The sequence below is a fragment of the Anguilla anguilla genome, chromosome 1, assembly GCF_013347855.1.
Source record: "Anguilla anguilla isolate fAngAng1 chromosome 1, fAngAng1.pri, whole genome shotgun sequence".
Taxonomy (NCBI): domain Eukaryota; kingdom Metazoa; phylum Chordata; class Actinopteri; order Anguilliformes; family Anguillidae; genus Anguilla; species Anguilla anguilla.
Genome location: NC_049201.1, coordinates 41,500,693 through 41,522,156, shown reverse-complemented (window position 1 = coordinate 41,522,156; position 21,464 = coordinate 41,500,693). Strand labels below are relative to the sequence as shown.

Sequence of the window (21,464 nt, the reverse complement as noted above, 5' to 3'; positions counted from 1 at the left end):
ATTTTAGAATCAGGTCAAATTATACAATTTTGCCTGATCATTCAACAGTCAAAACTAGAATTATGAAGAAAGGCTTGTGTGTGCGTGCAAAGCGAAGTGGTGCGAAAGCATGTGAACTAAGCGTTACACTGACTATTGTGGTACTCAAAATATTTTCCTACGGTTGGCAGGTCTGTGAGAGGGAGACCAGTGGGAGGGGCTGTGAGGGAAGCCAGTGGGAGGGGCTGAGAGGGAGACCAGTGGGAGAGGTTGTGAGGGAGGCCAGTGGGAGGGGCTGAGAGGGAGGCCAGTGGGAGGGGCTGTGAGGGAGGCCAGTGGGAGGGGCTGTGAGGGAGACCGGTGGGAGGGGCTGAGAGGGAGGCCAGTGGGAGGGGCTGTGAGGGAGACCGGTGTGAAGCACAGTCACACTTCAAGTTCTTCTTCACTGTCTCCTCTTACAATCCAACCTTTAAAATGGTATGTGTTACAAGCTACATTTTATGCCCTTACTGTTGACACATTTGTAAAGAGCTGATATCAGTGCCTACTTCACCCTACATCTTTGCAAGAAGAGCCCCCCCCCCCGCTTGCTTTCACATGTTTATGAGACCCCTCCTCTCTCCCATTCAGATATCCCCTTGTCTGTTGGCATCATTGATCCCAAGACCAACCCCTCACAGCTCAACGCTGTGGAGTTCCTCTGGGACCTTTCCAAGCGAGCCTCAGTTTTTGTCCAGGTACCTCTGATCAGGGCGGTGGGATCATTTGGTCTGCTTAAACCCCTCACAGATAGCTGAGGATGTTCGAGAATGTAACTCATAAGATTGGATCTGTTTTTCTGTGTATCTTTTTCTGTAAAATCTGTGCTGAAGCACTGTGCACGTTTATCAAAATATTATTGAATATCTTTGCAAAAAGTCTCATCTGGATGTTTTGTGTGAAAACAGCAAGTTAGCAAGTTGAAAGAACGTTGTAATGTACACCTAGCTGTTTCATTCAGCATCACCAGAGCTATACTCAATCAAACCAAAAATTGACCACCTAAAGAAATGAGCCAAGAGCATATTACCATCAAAATTTAAAGTCGGTGTTCTAGAACTCCATTGCTTTCGATTACCAATGGTGATTGTTACATCAGCATTAGAATGTTCAGTTAAGAGCATTCTAACTACATATTTGTGATCTAACACATTAAATTATGAATATAAGTTAGAAACATAGGATCATGACAATCATAGGATTATTTTTAGAATGCTTAATTAGATATAGCAAAGCAAGCAGCTGACTGGTCTCCATGGGAACACGCATTGGCTGTGACGCACTTTTTTTCCCCAAAATGCCATTAATTAACTTGCACATGGGCCTGATTAAGTATTCAGATGTTATCAGTTAACCAATCACAGCAGGCTCCTACTTACCAGTTAGAAAATTTTAGCCAATAGATTAAGCATAAATATAATTAATTATATTTTCTTGTCCTCACTGAGGAGGTTGTATCGATGGAATAAAACTGAGGAAAATCGAGCATCACCCTGTGAAAAATATATTTACTTATAATTATTCAGAAATGTTTATATAAACAACATTCTGACAGCATTTGCAGCTGTGAGGATAGAATGACTTGACCCTCCATCTCTCATTGACTTGCATATGTTCATTCTGTTCTGGTTTCTGTATTTCCAGTCTCATTCAGGATTTCCTGTGTACTGAGGCATCTCTTTGGCAAATAAATATCTTTGTCCCACACTAAACACACGAATAGGCCACATAAGAGGCTTTAGCAGTGAGAGACCTTAGAGAAACGGATCTGAGCATTGGAGGCCCCGCCCTGTACCCGGGCTTCTCTGCTCTTGTGTTCCAAGGTACACTGCATCAGCACAGAGTTCACCCCCCGCAAGCACGGCGGGGAGAAGGGCGTGCCCTTCCGCATCCAAATCGACACCTTCAAGCCGAACGAAGGCGGAGAATACACCGAGCACCTGCACTCTGCCAGCTGCCAAATCAAGGTGTTCAAGGTGAGCCGAGCCGAGCCGAGCCGAACCGAAAGGCGGAGACGAGGTTTTGGTTGTTCTGAATCTGCCTGGTGTCGGGGCGAAATGCGGTAAAGCTGGAATTGGGCCAAAGCTTGTACGTGGGTCCAAGCTTGCGCATCATATTATCAGGAAAATGCAGCAGTGTGGTGCTGCTGTGGTGGTCTGGCCGGGAAGTCTGTGTTACAAATGCTTCTGAAAATGCATGAGAGTCTTTATTCTCTAGTATTTCTTGCTGTTCCACAGTATCTTCCTTTATGTTTGGTGAGCACAGCTTGTTGTCAGCACAACTTTATGATTCAGAACACCTCAGGATTATCAGCACACTGTGAGCTGCCTGTAGATTAAATATGAAGCAATATACAAGTAAAATTTAGAAAAGTATGGGGCGGCAGTTTAGTATAGTTTTGGGAGGTGGGCTTGCAACCCAAATGCTCTAGGTTCAATTCTCAGATAAGATAATGCCCTTGTGATGTTGTACCCTTGTGTTAGGTACTTAACTCAAATTGCTTCAGTATATATTCTGGCTGTATAATTGGATAATATATAAAAAGTTGAGCGAGTCCCTCTGGAAAGAGCATCTATTAAATGCTTGTAATGTCGTGCAGTATGAAAAATATGTACAAAGTGCAGCCAAAAAGTGACTCTTCCCTTCCTTTGACTGCCTCAGCCCAAAGGGGCTGACAGGAAACAGAAGACTGATCGGGAGAAGATGGAAAAGCGCACTGCGCAGGAGAAGGAGAAATACCAGCCCTCCTACGACACCACTATCCTGTCTGAGGTAGAGCCCAGTCTGGCATCCAGCCCGGCCATCACCCTGTTAAACTCACCACTCTACCGCTCGCTCTTCAGTTATTAAACTCATCGCTTTACTGCACTGCTCAACTATCATCTCATTAAACTCATCGTGACTTCACTGCTCAATCACTACAGTATTAAATTCATCCCTCTGTTGTAATCCTCAGTTACTACCTTATTCGGGTTATTACCCTACCATGCTGCTCAATTACATTATTAAACTCATCGTACTACTGTACAGTTCAATTACCATATTAAACTCAAAATGTTACTTTAATGCTCAGTCATTGCTTTAACTCATCATATTACTGTCATGCTCAATCATTACCATATTAAACTCATTACCCTACTGTACTGTTCAGTTATTAAACTCATCACCTTACTCTACTGTATTTTACAGACCATTTTTATATACATCAGTCAGGCTAGAGCTATAGTGTCCTATGTACTGTGAGATCCTGCGGCCTACAGTCCACAGTGCTCCACTCTACTCTGCTGCCCCTTCATTAGGCTTACAGTCACCAGGGGGCCAAAATCATGTCATGCGGTGACCTTGCAGCAGTGGTCATTGTTATTCTGAATAAGCAAATCCCTTGTACAGTGCTGTGGAAGAGTAGAGATGGTGCTGCATAAACAAGTTCTTCCAGTGTCTATGAACCACTGCTCCCAATCTGATGTGTGTGATACATATGTTCTCGCAGTGTCTATAAACCACTGATTTCAGTCTAATGTGTGTGATGCCTTATGTGCTCGGTACCTGTGAACCACTGATTGGAGTCTCTGGTGTGTCTCTAGATGAGGCTTGAGCCTATCATTGAGGAAGCAGCTGAGCACGAGCTGAAAAAGTCAAGCAAGCGGACTTTACCCGCAGACTGCGGCGATTCTCTGCCAAAGCGCGGCAGTGTAAGCACATCTGCTTCATTTTCATCTTTGCTGCACAGTTCAGTCTGTTAAATGTAGCTCACAATATTAGGTTTTGCAGAGTGAGTGCACGGTGTTGGATATCAGTGTTGTATATAACATTAGTAGAGTAGGGTTATGCTTGGTTATCAATTTGTCATAATGTTAAATATATCATTTTTTTATTAAACATGTTCTGTAGCAACATTTACATTTTCACAACATCTGTTGGAAATGGACATAGTTAGATACATAGATAGTTAGCCTCATTAGCTGCATTGCAATTTGAATTTGACAGCATGAAGAATCTGTCAAGGCTACCTTCATTAGGGCCATCACTTGTTTCTTAAAAGTTTAACAGATTGTGTGGTACTGGTGAATGATGATTCAGTCTGCCCTTCCTCGGTTTTTTATTATTAATTTTTTTTTTTCCCGCTCCCCATATCATCCTCAGCTGTGTGGTCGATTGCTATATGTGTTTATTTTTTGTTTTGTTGTATATTTTCAGCCAAAATATGTGTCGCAGAGGCAGTTATATTCATCGAATCAACGACACGCAGTATATCATTTACCATTTCATTGGATCAAAGAAGCCACTAAATTTAAATTGATCTTTAAGAAATCACTTTAATGAACATAGTTTAAATAAGAAATAAATAAATATTGACAGTAAATATCTGGCCCTCCCCATAGTGCACAAATATCACCAACATAAACAAAGTGTCCTGTAATTTTAGCTATTAAACCTGAAAGTATGTAAAAGTGAAAAGCAAATAAACATAGTCTTCTCCTTTGTGGGTTGCTGAGTAGGTCATCTGTTTAAGGCACCAGTCTTGTTCTTGTGCAAGGATGTCTGGCATCAAATCACAGACATGTTGGCAGCACATATCCTGAAGCTTGGTTTATTTTATGCCACTCCTGTTCTGTTAAATGATCACAATAATACTAGCTAGCTAGTTTAGAGGTAGATATAACTAGTGACGCTATGTCAGTAATCACTGCATCGGTGCTTTTGTTGTTCCACATAGTTGTGCAAGGGGCTCGATGTGGTAGTGATCTTTAGTTATGGCACTGAATGAAAATTAAATCTTTCACATATGTCTAATCACGTGGATGGGTATCTCTCTAGTGGCTCGTGAATTTTTGATGATGAAATAAAAATATTTTGATCACTTCTTGAGGTTTTTTCTGCAATCCAAAAATTATTTGGAATATAATCTTAAAATAGTCCATTAACTAATGTCACTGCCCATAGTTAACATGATTTCTTAAGACTTTGTTGTTCGTTAATTTAAGCCATCCCAAAAGCAATGTCCTGCCAGGGCTCAGTCTGTTAATTGTTTTTATCGTTGCGCAAATGTTACAAAAAGTCACATTTGAAAATTAACAGTTGAATACTGTAGGGGGAATTTACAGGAAAAGCAAAGACTTGGCTTCAACTCCCTTTAAAGCTTGAAAAAGAAAGGGCATACAGGGTGGTAGGAACCACAAGGTGATATCTGGGAAACTACAGGATTGAACTCTCCTGCGCATGTCTTTTTGCCCTGAGGGAAAGACTTAAGAGCTGTCCATAAACCTATGTGCAAGCCAGTTCAGACCAAAACGTTATCACCCAGAAAGACAGTTTTAGAAGAAGATTTGACCTTTGACCTTTCCCCCATTTCCAAGATTCAATATATATCTTGAATCCATAATGAAAGAAAATACAGACCTGTTCAGCAATACAGAAAGCAGAAGAATCGTTGTGTAGGGCAGATTAGGGCAGCAGTGCGGCTTTGTTGCTTTTCGATGGTAACTGTGGTGTGTTCTTGTGCTTTGCTACACTCCAGTGTTCACCATGGCCAGACAATGCCTACGCAAGCACCAGCCCAGCAGCTACACCCACCTTTACCTCCTGCTCTATACCCGACAGGTAACCATACCTCCCAATACATCCACATCTCAACAGACCTCTCTAGCACACACCTGTACTGTACAGGACAGGTAACCATACCTCCCAATAGCTACATCCACATCTCACCATACCTTTTCAGCACACACCTGCTCTGTATAGGACAGGTAACTATACCTCACAGTACATCCACATCTCACTATACCTCTCTAGCACACACCTGCTATGTACACGACAGGTAGCCATACCTCACAATACATCCACAGCACACAACTACTATACACAACAGGTAACCTTGCAAACCATCCTAGCCACTATGGGGCCCCTAGCAACCCAAGCAGGCACTGATTAGTGACAGTGACTGCCCGGCATGCAGTAATCAAAGGCTAAAGCTAAGTTCTAACTAAAATGAAATTAAACATTTCAACAGAGCTGCAAAACAATCCAGTTAGATTCCCATTGATGTGAACGTTATGACACAAGCATCTAGTCAACAGTCTTGAAAGATATTTATTGTTCCAAAATGTTCCAGAGGAATGCTGTATTCAGTCTTACTGGTACTGTTACTGGTGCAGTATGTAAATTTGGAGAAACTAGCAAGAAAGAGCTAGATTTAGATAATAATTCCACCTCCTCCTTCCAAACAAATGCATGCGCTGCCTGATATCCGAGTACTCGAGAGAGAGAGGACATATTATGTGACCCGTCCCATCCCGTCCCATCATAATCAATCATAATCAAAAGTCGCTATGTCCAGTTTCAGTGTTTATGTGAAAAATGTTCATTTTTGGCTGTTTTAGGATTTCATCTTATTTTAGAAGAACAGTTTCTTTGCTTTCATAAACTGTATGTCTCATCCTGTATGTCTCAGGTTATTGTCACCAGTCACACAATCACCTCAGCTGCTTTCACGGCTACAAGCTAATGAGTTTCATTGGATTTTTATTTTTTTTAAATGTCTTTGTATGTCTTCATGTAAAATTCAGTGTAAAGCATAGTTTTAAATGTAAGAGGACAAGCTAGCACCAGAGTTTTGTTAGACTACCAAGACCATAGCTACTACTGTTTGTCACCAGTCTGTCAGCAAGGTGACGATTAATTGAAATATATAAAATTTTCCGAACCCAGCAGTATTAACCGTTAACCCTCTCGTTGTTGTCTGGCACTCTAAATGCCAAACACAAGTGCATCAACAGTTAAAACACCTCGCTTACCCAACATGTAAGGTATTTTTATTTGTTTTAATTTGGTAATTATTATCAAAGATATGAATTATCAGTCAAATTGCTGAATTTGTTGATAGGCAGAGCAAACTGTTTGGATCCACCTTCATCAAAATGTACAACTCACAACCAGGTGAAAATTAAGAAATTTATTGAGTTGCAATAAATATTCACGTCTAACCTAAGGATGAGGTTCAACTACCATAAAACAATTAACAAAAGTTACCGACATGGACAGTCACACAAGAAATGAATGAGAGAACATACAAAACCACAGCCTTGGTCCCGAAGTAATTAAAGGGGCAAAAGCCAAAAGACAGCAGAATAGTCCAAAAGAACCAGAGATTAAATGTAAAACGGCAGACCTAAATGCAAGACTCGGGTGCTTAGATACCAACTACTTCCTTCCAAGTTGCCCAAACTTAACTAAACAACTAAAAGAAAGCCGCATATTTTAACTGGCAAAAAGGAGGAGGGGGTAGGGCATGGACACCCCCTCTGACACATACACACGCAGACACACACACACACACACACACACACACACACCTCAGATAGTAACCCCCCAGTTCCTGCTCTGTCTTATCTCCAGGCTGAGAACGGCCAACTGGTGAATTACATGTCTGACAAGTCACATGTAGCGACTACTCTCCATCTTTGCTTTCATGATCTGTATGTCTCAATGTTAAATTCAGTGTAAAATATAGTTTTGAAGCTTTTAAACATACGATGACAAGGTAGCACTGGAGATTTGCATAATTTTAAGGCCTGCCAGCTTGTCACCAGTCACATCACAAGCGCTGCTTTTGTGGCTACAAGCTATTATATTGGGTTTCATCTGATTTTACTCAAAAAATGTCTTTGCTTTTATTATCTGTATGTCTTGATGTCAAATTCAGAGTAAAAATATAGTTTTAACTGTTTTAAATGTAAGATGACAAGGTAGTATCAGAGTTTTGTGTCCTTCAGAGGTCTAGCTTTAGCACGCTGCCTTTGTAGTGATGGTACTTCGGCAGGGTAGAGATCTGTCCTGATCGGTTGTTAAGATCCAGGCATGGTGAAACTTAGAGTGGCAAACTTCAGAGTCTGGGGCAGTCATAGAGACAGGGCCTTTTTCTTAGACCTTCTAATTTACCGATATCTGTCAGGATGAGAAAGAAACTTAACCAGATATGAACAGAAGTGTTCTACAACAAACTTACATACTGCACCTTTAAGAATGTTCAAATTCTGAATGGCTGGGTTCCTTTAACTGCTAAATTTTTCAATAATTTTAACATGAATAACAATCTTTGATTCATATTCTGACAAGAAGACTATTTACATTTTCTGTCGTTATACAGTGAGCTCCACAATGTTCGGAACAAATGCATATTTTTTCTTGATTTGGCTCTGTACTCTACACAGTTTTAGATTTGTAATCAAACAATTCACTTGTGGCTAAAGTGAATATTTTCAGCTTTTATAAAAGGGTATTATTATACATTTTGGTTTCAGCATGTTGAAATTACAGCACTTTTTATACATAGTTCCCCCCATTTCAGAGCACCATAATGTTTTGGACAAATACCTTCACAGGTGTTTCTGATTAATTAGATGTGTTCAATGGCTTCCTTAGTACAGGTATAAGAGAGTTTTCACTATCTAGTCTTCATTCTAGTCTTTTTATTGCCTGATTGAGTCTGTTATTGGCTTTTGTCAATATGAGGACCAGAGTTCTGCTGATGGAAGTCAAGGACACCATTATGATGCTGAGAAATAAGAAAAAGAAATTGAGACAAACGTCAAAACTTAGGCTTACCAAAAGCAATCGTTTGGAACATCATTAAGAAGAAAGAGCACCAGTGGACTCAGTAATCGCAAAGGGCCCGGTAGGCCAAGGAAGCCCTCTACATTTGATGACCGACAAATTCTCACCATAATGAAGAAAACCCCCAAACACCTGTCTGACAGATTTGAAACATTCTTCAGGAGACAGATTTGTCAGTGACTACTGTCTGCAAAAGATTAACAGAAGTACAGAGACTACACTGCAAGATGCAAGTCACTAGTTAGCTGCAAGTTGGCCAAGAAGTATCAAGAGAACCTGCAGAGTTCTGGAAAAAGTATTGTGGACAGCTTGAGACCAAGATTACTTTGTATCAAAGGATAGCGCTTCATCATACAGTGTCTTCATAAAGTATTCGGACCCCTTCACTTTTTCCACATTTTCTTACGTTACTGCCTTATTCTAAAATTGATTAAATTCATTTTTATTCTCATCAATCTACACACAATACCCCATAATGACAAAGCAAAATTTTTCAAATGTATTAAGAATAAAAAACAGAAATATCACATTTACATAAGTATTCACACCCTTTGCTATGACTCTCAAAATTTAGCTCAGGTGCATCCTGTTTCCATTGATCATACTTAAGATGTTTCTACAACTTGATTGGAGTCCACCTGTGGTAAATTCAATTGATTGGACTTGATTTGGAAAGACACACCTGCCTAAATTAGGTCCCACAGTTGACAGTGCATGTCAGAGCAAAAACCAAGCCATGAAGTCGAAGGAATTGTCCGTAGACCTCTGAGACAAGATTGTGTCGAAGGTACAGATCTGGAGAAGGGTACAAAAAAATTTCTGCAGCATTGTAGGTCCCAAAGAACACAGTGGCTTCCATCATTCTTAAATGGAAGAAGTTTTGAACCACCAGGATTCTTCTGAGCAATCAGGGGAGAAGGGCCTTGGTCAGAGAGGTGACAAAGAACCCGATGGCCACTCTGACAGAGCGCCAGAGTTCCTCTGTGGAGATGGAAGAACCTTCCAGAAGGACAACCATCTCTGCAGCACTCCACCAATCAGGCCTTTATGGTTGAGTGGCCAGACGGAAGCCACTCCTCATTAAAAGGCATACGACAGCCCTCTTGGAGTTTGCCAGAAGGCACCGAAAGGACTCTCATACCTCTTTTCCACCAACGCGAACCTAGTGCTGGTTCTGGGCTGGTGCTAATGCCGTTTCGCAGTCGAGTTAGTTCAACTTGCGAACCTTTTAAGAACCGTTTGCTTTTCCACAGGCTTGAGAGCCACGTCATTACGTCACTGTATACGTCTGTATACGTCTCCGCTTTCCCAGCAACATCGTTACCTATTAAAATGTATGTCCTGTAAAATACAGATAATAAACTGTCTAAATGTAAAAAACCGACTTCATACATATGCATTTAGTTAACGGCAATTAGTGTGCTGTGAATTTTAGGTAGCAAACAACTAGGTTGAATAATTCTGACGTAATGTACATAGCAACTATACGGTCATGTCGCCTAGTTTCACTCACTGTGACCAAGCGGAATCGATAACAATTCAGAAAATATATAACTTTTTAAGATTTAATTCAATCTTCTACTGGGACTTTTGCTGTTTATTGAGGGTGTGACAGAAAATTTTGGTGCCGGTGATAATCAAATGTTTTTTTACATTTACTGTTTGATTGAACAAGTAGCCTACCGTTCAAAGTATATTTTTATGAGTTAGCGCTGTCAGATTGCGCTAGTTACTTCACATTAACCTTGTATGGCGATCAGTAAAGGCGAACAGCACAGTACCACTTAATTCCTGTCACTTCTATCACCATTGTAATGAACAAAAAAAAAAAAGAGGCGACAAACTACCTTTTCTGTGAGAAATGTATTGTCGAGCTCGCGCGCATGCACTGCTGGCGACATTCTAAACCTCCGTTTTGCCCTAACGGCTATTTTGCGTCCTGCGACTTGGGATACAACAGTGAATATGTATGGATTCCTAGACGTGCTAATAGCGACCACCCTTTCTCATATTAACCTCGCAAGACAGGACACTTAAACAGTATGCTAGCAAATTTATGTAAAGTTTATTTATATTTATATTTATATGGGGTGGTTGACACGTCCACTTAGCAACCAAAAGCTAGTGCGACCACCTCTGACTTATTTGCGGGCACAGAAAAAAATCGCGAAAGTACTGAAAAAATAACCACTGGAGGATAACAAGGACATTTTTTTACTACATAACTAGGTACAGGTTGTTACCGATATTTCGCCTACTTCATATATAGTTGCAAATTAATTTACGGCGGTCACAAAGTTTTAGTTGGTCTTGGTTGGTCACGATAATCCTGCCCCCAGCCCCTGATGTAAGCGGTTCTTGGTTCTAGACCAGCCAAGTGTTGGTGCCACTTTGGAACCAGTTCTCCTGGCCGAGAGCCGGTTCTTTTGAGGTCGAAAAACGAAGAACTGGTTCGCGATCAGGCACCGGCTCCAAACCAGCCCTCGAAATGCCTTGGTGGAAAAGGGGCATCAGACCATGAGAAACAAGATTCTCTGGTCTGATGAAACCTAGTTTGAACTCTTTGGCCACAATGCCAAGCATCACATCTGGAAGAAACCAGGCACCATTCATCACCTGGCCAATACCATCCCTACGGTGAAGCATCATGGTGGTGGCAGCATCATGCTGTGTGGATGTTTTTGAGCGGCAGAAACTGGGAGACTAGTCAGGATCTAAGGAAAGATGAATGGATCAAAGTGCAGAGCGCTCAGGACTTCAGACTGTGATGTAGGTTCACCTTCCAACAGGACAATGACCATGAGCACACAGCCAAGACAATGCAGGAGTGGCTTTGGGACAAGTCTGTGAATGTCCTTGAATGGCCCAGCTGGAGCTCAGACTTGAACCTGATTGCATGCAAAGGATATGTGACAAAGTACTAAATATGACTACATTTATTTACATAACATTATGGTGCCCTGAAATGGGGGTGCCATGTATTAAAAGTGCTGTAATTTCTACATGGTAAAGGGTATAAAATACCTTTTAATAAAAGCTGAGAATATGAACTTTAATCACATGTAAGATTGTAGAAAAAAAAAGATTGTAGAGCCCAAAATAAGTCTTCGTCCCCAACGTTATGGAGCTCACTGTAAATTCTCCCATTTACTCCAGTACAAAACTGCAGTATAAGGCCATTTTATTTCTGTTTATCACTTGAGTTCCTTAAACTGTGTTGCTATGCACTTTATTTAGCAAACCTGACATAGATTTTTTTAAAGGCATGTTTTTATTTAGTTGAGATGTCCATGTGATATCCACTCAGGAGAACAATGTTACAGGCTGGCTATGTTACAGACTGGCAATATCAGTTAGGGATTTAACATGAGTAAAGACATAAGATCCTAAGCATGTGGGTGAATATTTAGCAGTGTTACAATATACAACCTGCTTTCATTCTTAGTAATTCCTCATCACCAAATCATCAGGGAGATGCGATTGGCCAGGTTGCTATGGAGGTAAGTATCTTGACAGATTTCAGTAAAATTGCATTTCCATTTTAAAAGGAAAACTAAAAATATTTGTAAGCCTTTTATGATTTTGTTTGTATTATACTGATCTGATCTGGAGTTTTCACTGATTGTGCATTGTATCACAATACATAATCATTCACATTGTGGGCAAAAGAAAATCTGTGGTGTCAGATAAAAATACTGTCCACGCCAGCACTGACAATGGCTGAGCTTAAGCACTAGTATCTAATTCTAATTGAACTACATTCTGGAGAGTGTGGCTTCAAAATCTATTCATATGTAAATATTTTAGCAGAATTGAAACCAGAAAGTAGAGGTCTTTGTTGAAGTGTGCATTGTAAATCAAAATCATTACTGGGCAGGCATCTACAGGGGGGAGTACTCTACCTGAATCAAAAACTTATGTAAAAATGTACCACAAGTATGTTCCTTATATATTTGACCATAATTCATTTTGTGTTAACATTTGTTGTTTGTAACAAAATGTTTTCCGTTAAACAGTTAGTTTCAGAAATGCCTAAACACAGTTATTTCTAGGCTTATTCATGTACATTGGATAGTCCTTCAGAGATCTGTAGATGTCTGTAGTGTATTCATGTAATCATAAAACACAAGGAAGAGTGGCACTCCATCAATAAAGAAACTATTACACATACATTTTCAATCTTTGTGTTTTCAAAATATACTCAAGCCACATGCTTACCCATTTCATACAGAAGCCTTCCTCAGAACAAGGGCTATGTTGAATAATAAAGCAATGCTTTTGATACATTATTTGTCTTAAGTTGTGTATTTGCTGGGGTTTGAGTTGCATAAATTCTTTACCGTGTTTCTCTGTTTCCTTAGCAACTCAGCCCTGCTGCCACTATTCAGGAGGCCCAGCAGTGGCTCCACAAGAACAGATTTGCTGCGTACACACGGCTTTTCTCTCATTTCTCAGGTACTGCACATCTGGCCCTGCCTTGAGTTAAAATGCTCAGGATAATTCAGGACACAGTACAGTAAAAAAAAACTGTTTTTTGTTGGCAAGGTGGGGAGGTAGGCAAAGTGAAATTGCTTTGAAGTTAACATGGAGCACGTGGATTGTGCAACAATTAGAAGTTCAACTGTCGCTTCACCCCTGGGAGATTGATGTTGACATGAAGTACTTGCATTAAAGAAACATAAAAGCAGATGACTGTCTCTTTCTCTGGCAGGTTCTGATTTACTGAAATTAACTCGCGACGATTTAGTCCAAATCTGTGGCCCGGCTGATGGTATCCGGCTGTTTAATGCACTTAAATCCAGGTAACCTTCACCTGTTCCACGGATCTGCGTTTCATTATGCAAAGGCCAGGAAGAGTGCAAACCTTCAGATCTGCCCTGTTAAGCCAATTTACTTTATCAGTAACAGATGTGTGATGCAGACATGAAACGCATTAACCGAATAAAATTTTATATACTATAAGGCACGGGTTCCCAAACCCAGTCTTGGAACTCCCCTTTTCATACTGGTTTTCATTCGAGGCAGTCTCTTGATTAAGGTTGCTGTCATGCATTTCATCCTGTTCCATCCTGTTTGTTTGCTTTTTTTTTTTTTTTTTTTGTACAAAATTCAGATAATTTTAAATCATCCAATAAAAAGTTTAAAAAAGAGACATGTTAAAACAAAAGACCAATGGTCCCTTAAGGGTTCAAATTTTGAATCGGGCAATTCATCAAAATCAAGTAGGAATAGCCTAATTTGTCAGTTAGCAAAGAGAATGGCTCCGAAAAGTGTTGTGGACATGGGATCTCACAGATTTTTTTTACAAACAAAATTTGATTATTTAAAAAACTAATATGAAATGTAACAATATATAGAGAAACATGTGAAAAGTGTCACCCTAGGATGACAGAATCTTATTGCGCATTTGTGACCCCCACTGGTTGATCGGGATCCTGCAGCCTGTTTAGTCGTGAGGTCTGTGTTCAGTCTGCCGGTTTAGCCGTACATGAACCGTCTTCCTCCAACTCAAGTCTGTGCAAGCCCGATATGTGAACTGTGCTGTGATGAAAAGCAGTGTGCTCCTGAATCGATAGCAGGGTTGTAGAAATGACTGATAATGAATATGACTGGCCATTCCATGTTAGGAGAAAAAGGAGGGGAAAGTATAAAAGCAATAGCTTCTTGTATTTAAACAGCTGTTCTTTTGAATGCACGTGGTAGTTTTTTGAGGAGGGAATATTTTCAACTTCAAAAACCCTGAAACAACTTCTAAGTGGCAGGAGGGTTTAATGTGTATGTTTTAGATAACTCGCAGGTGGGCAACAGAACAGTAGCAAAGTCTTTTGTGTTCTAAAAGTATGCACTGCCAAATGTATGACCTTGGCTGTTTGTATTCTAAGTAGCTCTCTGAAGCTCTATCCTCTAACCCTGTGTAGTGTTGTCTCTTGCGTGTGACTGCGATTTAATGGTTGTTGATGTTGGTGCAGGTCTGTGCGGCCTCGTCTGACTGTGTATGTGTGCCAGGACACGGTGCAGACTAAGAGCGCTGCACCGCTCGAGGGATCCTGCGACAGTGAGAGTGGAGAACACAGCAACAGCGCAATTTACGGTACACCACTACACATCACAGCAGCAGTGCAATACACGGTACATCACCACACAACACTGCAACTGCGGAGTATACGGTACACCAATACACAACACTGCAACTGCGGAGTATACGGTACACCACTACACAACACTGCAACTGCGGAGTATACGGTACACCACTACACAACACAGCAACAGTGCAATATACAGTATACCACTGCACAACACAGCAACAGGACAATATACGATACACCAATACACAACAGCAACAGCGCAATAGAAGATACAGCACTATACAACACTGCAACGGCACAATATACGGTACACCAATACACAACAGCAACAGCGCAATAGAAGATACAGCGCTATACAACACTGCAACTGCGAAGTATACGGTACACCACTACACAACACGGCAACAGCGAAATATATGGTACGCCAATACACAACACAGCAACAGCGCAATAGAAGATACAGCACTACAAAACCCTGCAACTACGCAATATATGGTACACCACTACACAACACTGCAACTACACAATATATGGTACACCACTACACAACATGGCAACTATGCAATATACGGTATACCACTACACAACACTGCAACAGCGCAGTATATGGTACACCACTACACAACATTGCGGAAGTGCATTATATGGTACACCTCTACACAACAGTGCAATATACAATATTCCACTAAACAACACAGCAATAGCACATACGGTACATCACTACACAACATTGCAGAAGTGCAATATATGGTACCCCTCTACACAACAGCACAATATAAAGTATACCACTAAGCAACACAGCAAGAGCGCTATATACAGTACACCACTACACATGTATCCACTGAGGTCAGCCCTACAGTAAAGCATTAAGGGTGCTGTCTTTGGGTTGTTTAGTTAAACCCTGAATATACCTGTGTGCCTGCAGTTTATCATGCCCTCTACTTGGAGGATATGACCGCGTTGGAGCTGACTCGCAAGATTGCGTCCGTCGTCAGCATCTCCCTGGACCAGGTCAACCAGGTGTTCCGCAAGGGTCCTGCTGGCATTCACATCCTCCTCAGTGACCAGGTGAGGGCCCACACGCTCTGACAGCCTCTTACCTGCAACCTGCTCTCTCAGCTTCCTGCTCCTTCTCACATTACAGGCATTTAGCAGACGCTCTTAACCAGAGCGACTTGCACTACTTTTACATACAGTAGCATTGTGTGGATGCAGTAGCAAATGCATCCATGTATACAGCTGGATGTATATACAGCTTTTATACAACTTCCTTATCCATTATACTGCCGTTGTCTCAACCTTCTGCCCACTCCGTCAGTTCCCCACTTGCCCTGTCAACATCCTTCTCACCTCGCCAAATTCCTGTTCACTCTGTCCATTTAACACAGTCAGACGGTCACAATTTAATAGGATTCTTAAAGAATGTTTTTGAGAAAGTAGCTCTCTCAATAAATACAAAGAGGAGGAATGCGCATATTTTCCCACATACCTTCCTGAGATGATTCCTAGCTGTGTAATAAATGTCACTGCAGCAAGCCCAATATTGTTTCACATCTTCCACTTATATATATATATATATATATATATATATATGATTTTGTGGCTGCCCTATAAATCACAGATTTGTGTTTGTACACTCCAGCAGCACACATTTTAGAAGCTAGTGCTGCCAGTAGAAAGTGAGTAATTATGATGGACAAAAATAATTCGTTATGTCTCCATAAACCGTAACCTGAGCAACCGTGTGGTAGCACGATGGTAAGTAATTAGCTTCAGCAGAATTTGTGTTCCCACGCTGCATTTGCTTATGTCACTAATTGTTGGGTGGACACCTTTCCAGTTTGACTACATTCCACAGCTATTGGGTCACATGGCAAAGGTTTGCCTCCAGACGATTTTTGTGTTTTTATTGCTGTGCGTGCAATAACTATTTCCTATGGCTCATGCAACGTGACACCTCAAGGAAATTGTGATGTGGCCTCCTATATCAACATTACTGCACAGGTCATGGAGTGAGGATCTTGTGTGTGCTTGAGAACTGAGAAGGAAAGAAGTACTCTAAAAAATTGTATTTTTCAGTTTATAATTGTGGCTAAATGCTGTAAAATGAATCTCTTCACATGTTCATCCTCTGGAAACAATGTTGCTGTACAAGCTGCTTTTAGAATTGTTTGAAATGTATTTTAGTGCTTTAAACTGCAACACCCAAGGGCCCTCATACCTGCCATTGTGAATCCAGCTGTTTGTCAAAAACATCTGCAGGTGTCAGAAATATCCTTCGGCACACAATAACCGATATATCCCCTCAGGACCTCCTACCCTACGACCTCTCGTGTACTTATTCGACTAAAAATCTAATTCCAGGTTTCCAAGTTTTCCCTTTACATTATCATTGGAGCCCACCCATTATGGTGTAAAATTAGACCACATTTATTTATTTATTTATTTATTTATTAGTTCATTTTTTGGGCTGAGCTTCTCCAATGCCCACTCTAATTTGGAATGGCCAGTCATCTACAACCACGCCCGTATTCATGCTGCAAACCCCATTGCCGATTCAGGAGAGTATAGACGACTTCAATTCACTTTCAAAACGTGTGGTGTCTCTAGACACTAAGTTTCACACTGCAGACTACAGCTGAGCTCAGAGTGGAATGAGAGGAGTGTCTTTCATATGTGGCTTTCACTGCCTCTGAATATTCCATGGAAAGCCTGGGGCAAATGTGCATTCAGTGGGAAATGCTAAAGAGAATGAAGTGCTCAGTCTTGAGTCTCTGCAGAATGGGTGGAAATGTATGGGTGTATATTAGTATATGTCTGGATTGGTTCTCAATGCAATCTTTTTCTTACAGATGGTTTACAATCTTCCAGATGAGAGCTGCTTTTTAATCAGCACATTAAAAGGTATTTTTGTCCTTTTTTGTCCAGTCTCACACATTTAGAATTTTCAGTCTTACAAAATAGGGTTAAAATGCACTGCTCCATATTTTGTTTTTGCTTCTTTAATTTGCAATGAAAAGAAAAACAAAGTCTTATACAGTGTTACAGAATTGGTTTATTTAATGCACTTCAAAATCTTTAGCTTTGCCATAAGCATTTCATCTGCAATATCATTCTAGCATTATTGTGTTGATCGGTCTTTCCCAAACCTTCAGAGAATTTATTTTTAACAATACAACTGCTTCTGCACTGTAAAAAGTCCAATGTTTGACTTGGGTGAATGCCAGTGGTTAATATATTCTGTTTTTATTATTTAATGTGTCCTGTGACCCTCCTCAAGGCCTCTTACAACCCACCTGTGGGTCCCAACCCATCTCTAGAACCACTGGCGTAGAAGCTATCATAACATGCATTAGTTCTGTGTGCAGCTGTTACTCTATAATGGCTCTCTGAATGTATTTTAAGCTCAAGTGGAAGGTTGTGAAGCTGTGAAATGTGTTTGTCTTCCATCGTAGCCGAGAGTGGAGATGGATACCATTTGATTCTGAAGTAACGAGTGGAAGATCGGCTTCAGAAGCTCTCCCCCTCCAGACAAAAACTGCAGGAAGAACATGGCACTGGGAAGAGCCAAGTAAATGTTGGAATCTGACTAAAGTGTAGACATTGTTTCATATTGAAAACACTATTAGAGAGGTTAGCTGGGTGTCTTATAGTTTTTGAGGGAGGGAAGGGGTGGGGAGCGGGTGAGCAAATAATGGCTGTGATTGGACACTGTTGACATTTAGCCTGGCTTCCACTATGACACTGATGCACAGCTTTAATTCATGTTTAAGGCCAGTACTCTGCACACACAGGGTTAGGGCTATGCCTGTGTCTAACTTGAAATTTCAGACAGAGAGATCTCTATTGTATGAACCGAGCAAGCAATGCAGGAAGTGAGGCGTACAGGTCTGCCTCTTGACTGCACGGTGGACGGAAAGAGAAGAAACTCTTAAAGGCGCGTTGTGCTTGTATGGCTGCCCACTGTGCTCCAGTAATTTCCCTTTATAAAACATGTGACTGTGGAAGTCACTTACGGAGGCTTTTCTTACCGGCACTAGCGCTGAACTCGCGTGCTGCTGGTCTTTGAATTTGACACCTTATCGTGCTGGATGTGTACGTGAGGTAACGCCAGCACTACGATAATGGAAGTTTACCTGCCTTCAGTGGATGGTCCTAGGGGCATTGAGACTACACGGAATCACGTTGCTCAGGCCAGGGAGCGATTCCAAAAGCCTGGTTTATTGTTTCTCACGTTCTATGGAACTGACTGAAAATTGACGTGCCTCTTGTGCCAAGTTTACCGTTCTCCCCACCTGCATGCATGTAGCGCCCCCTCTCACAAAGCTAGCAGCTGCATAGGTACATGTACAGTACAGTCTCTCTAAGACTTTTTCTTGCGGGTCAAGTAAGTCACCCAAACCACTAGGAGCGCAAAGATAGGCCATAGGCTTTCTGGAGCGCTATTGCTTTTATTTTTTATCAGAACTCCACTCACAGGATGACCATGGGTCAGTAATACTGAAGGGAGACATTACAAGTTTAAAAGGAAAAATGGCTGAAAGAGACAATAAAGGGGACCAAAATATTTTACATATGTACGGTGTATGGATAGGGAAATGACCGATCCACGCTGTTTAATTTGTTTGTGTGTCTAAAGCTTGTAAGCTTGTGGGACACTGTCTTAGTCACAGAGTCACCATTGACTTCACAGACAGGCCACTATCTTTTCTCTCTTCTCATCTTTCTGTACTCTGTTAGACCCCTTTATCATTTTAGCCTGCACGCTCATTTGTCTTGTTTTGTTAACATTGTCTGTCTGTCTTAACTAAAGTCCCCAGTGGATGTGATGGTTTAGAGGGAAATATGTTTGTGTGTATTTTTATTTTTTAACTGAAATCACTTGACTAGATTTTTTAAATTTCTTGTAGTAGCGGCTGATGTAGTTTGTCATTTCAGTTTTCTTCTAGTGCAGCTTGGTGGCACGTTTTTGTAATTTTGACATGTGAGAGAGGAGGTGATGGAAAGATATAAATTTTAAAGCTCCCCTGGTAAAAGAGGCAGCTTTGTGCACTGAAAATAAACAATTAATTTAAGAGGTTTGAATTTGTAATTGATAGGAACGGTCACACCTCACTGTTTCCATTAGTGCTGGAGTAATCGTAGGACTGCTGTTGCCTGGATACACACACACACACACACACACCATGTGCTCTGTATTCCTCCCCAATGGATAAGGTTGAATGTTACCCACCATGTCCAGTTCTCTTGCTCCTGTAGACGTTGTCCAACAGTGATCTCGCATTTTACAGTGTCTGAATGAAGGTGTAGCAGTCAATGCTTCTTGTGTACCAGTATGTGTTGGGATGTACACATTTTAGCCTGTACTGGGATTAATAACAGTAAATCCAAATCATTTCCTCATTCTTGTGTGTGCTTGTTTACTGAAAAAAAGTTGATCTCTCGCATACACATGTACATGCACACATGCACACACGCACACGCACACGCACGCACACACACACACAGCACTGTACTTCACTGTACAGTTTTACCTCATTATAAAGGCTTTCATACCCACTCATTCATTTTAGGATATGCCAATATCCTGTTTCTGTATACTAAAGTGTGTCAACTGCTATGACGCATTCACCCTTGTGACATTCCAGTGACTGTCACCGGGGTCAGGGTGTGGTGTTGCAAGGATCTATAAACAGAGTTCAGAGTGCAAAACAAAAGCATTTCGTTCTACTGGATGGAAGGTAAGTCAGGAAAATAAAAAATACAAAAGGGGAGGAAGAGTGGGGAAAAAAGAGGAAATGTCCAGCAGACAGAGCTGGGCACAAAAACAAACCGTATCTGAGCACCAAGAGAGAAATAAGCAGTTTTTCAGATTCCGGTGGCAGACAGCACCTGTTGCTTGGCTGTAATGTGCTGTTCAACCACTAGTTGGAGACATTGCTGTAGTAAATATGTAAAAGCTGTCGATTATATGCAGTAATTTCTGCTCATAATAGACATGGTTACCCTACAATGCCACACCCTACAGACATTTCCACCTGCAAATGTCAGCTGAAATTTGGACCAATGAGAGGCTGATGGAGATGCGTTTATTCAGGCGTGCGTTTCAATGTCAAATTACAGAAGTGTACATTAATAAAACAATATTCATACTCTGAATATAATGCATAAATGGTTTTAGTGCTGCTGATTATTCCTTCTTTCCTGTATAGTGCTGCTCATGGCCCCCACCCCATGTTTCAATGAAGATTAGAGCGACTGTAGCATTTGAGTATGTATGCCACTCTGAATCCAGTTGACATATCCCCTCAACTTTTTATATAGCTGGCTACTTTGTACATTTTTTAAAACTAAGTAGCCCCTCCACTGACCAAATCGCAAAGTATCTGAGTGCCAAAAGAATCCGTGTAGTCTTACCCAGTGCCACTGGAACAGGATTAATTCAATGTTATCTTGATTATCTGACCCAAAAATAGTGTTTTAACCTTTCCTCTGTGCTAACAGTTATGCATAGATGGAGGAGACTGCTGTCTGCCAGTAGTGTGGCTGTATTTGGATTCCTATCTAACTTGTGTAACTTCCATGAATACATGTTTCTTGCTATGACACTAGTATATAGGTGAGGTGAGGTGAGGTTCAGATATCCTGCGATCTATGTGAATGTTAGAACCTTAAACTACTAGATGTGCAGTGTTAAGAGTCAACGAGGAATGCCTGGTTAAAATTAATGCAGTTTATTGTTCAGTG

The 21,464-nt window shown here is 41.0% G+C and overlaps 1 protein-coding gene across 2 annotated transcripts in view; it reads left to right on the top strand.

Moving 5' to 3' along the window:
- The window catches only part of LOC118234153 (upstream-binding protein 1-like), a 45,220-nt gene extending 25,100 nt beyond the window's left edge, over positions 1-20,120 (top strand). The window contains exons 5-16 of one of the 2 annotated variants that reach the window (XM_035430538.1): positions 610-716; positions 1,842-1,994; positions 2,680-2,790; positions 3,603-3,710; positions 5,537-5,619; positions 12,077-12,131; positions 12,993-13,086; positions 13,343-13,433; positions 14,601-14,722; positions 15,643-15,785; positions 17,570-17,621; positions 18,173-20,120. In XM_035430538.1, coding sequence (XP_035286429.1) covers positions 610-716; positions 1,842-1,994; positions 2,680-2,790; positions 3,603-3,710; positions 5,537-5,619; positions 12,077-12,131; positions 12,993-13,086; positions 13,343-13,433; positions 14,601-14,722; positions 15,643-15,785; positions 17,570-17,621; positions 18,173-18,210 — 1,157 coding nt within the window. In that variant the 3' untranslated portion in view covers positions 18,211-20,120. The remainder of the gene's footprint in view (positions 1-609; positions 717-1,841; positions 1,995-2,679; positions 2,791-3,602; positions 3,711-5,536; positions 5,620-12,076; positions 12,132-12,992; positions 13,087-13,342; positions 13,434-14,600; positions 14,723-15,642; positions 15,786-17,569; positions 17,622-18,172) is intronic. The other variant, XM_035430549.1, reaches the window with a different exon arrangement.
- The last annotated feature ends 1,344 nt before the right edge of the window (positions 20,121-21,464 follow it).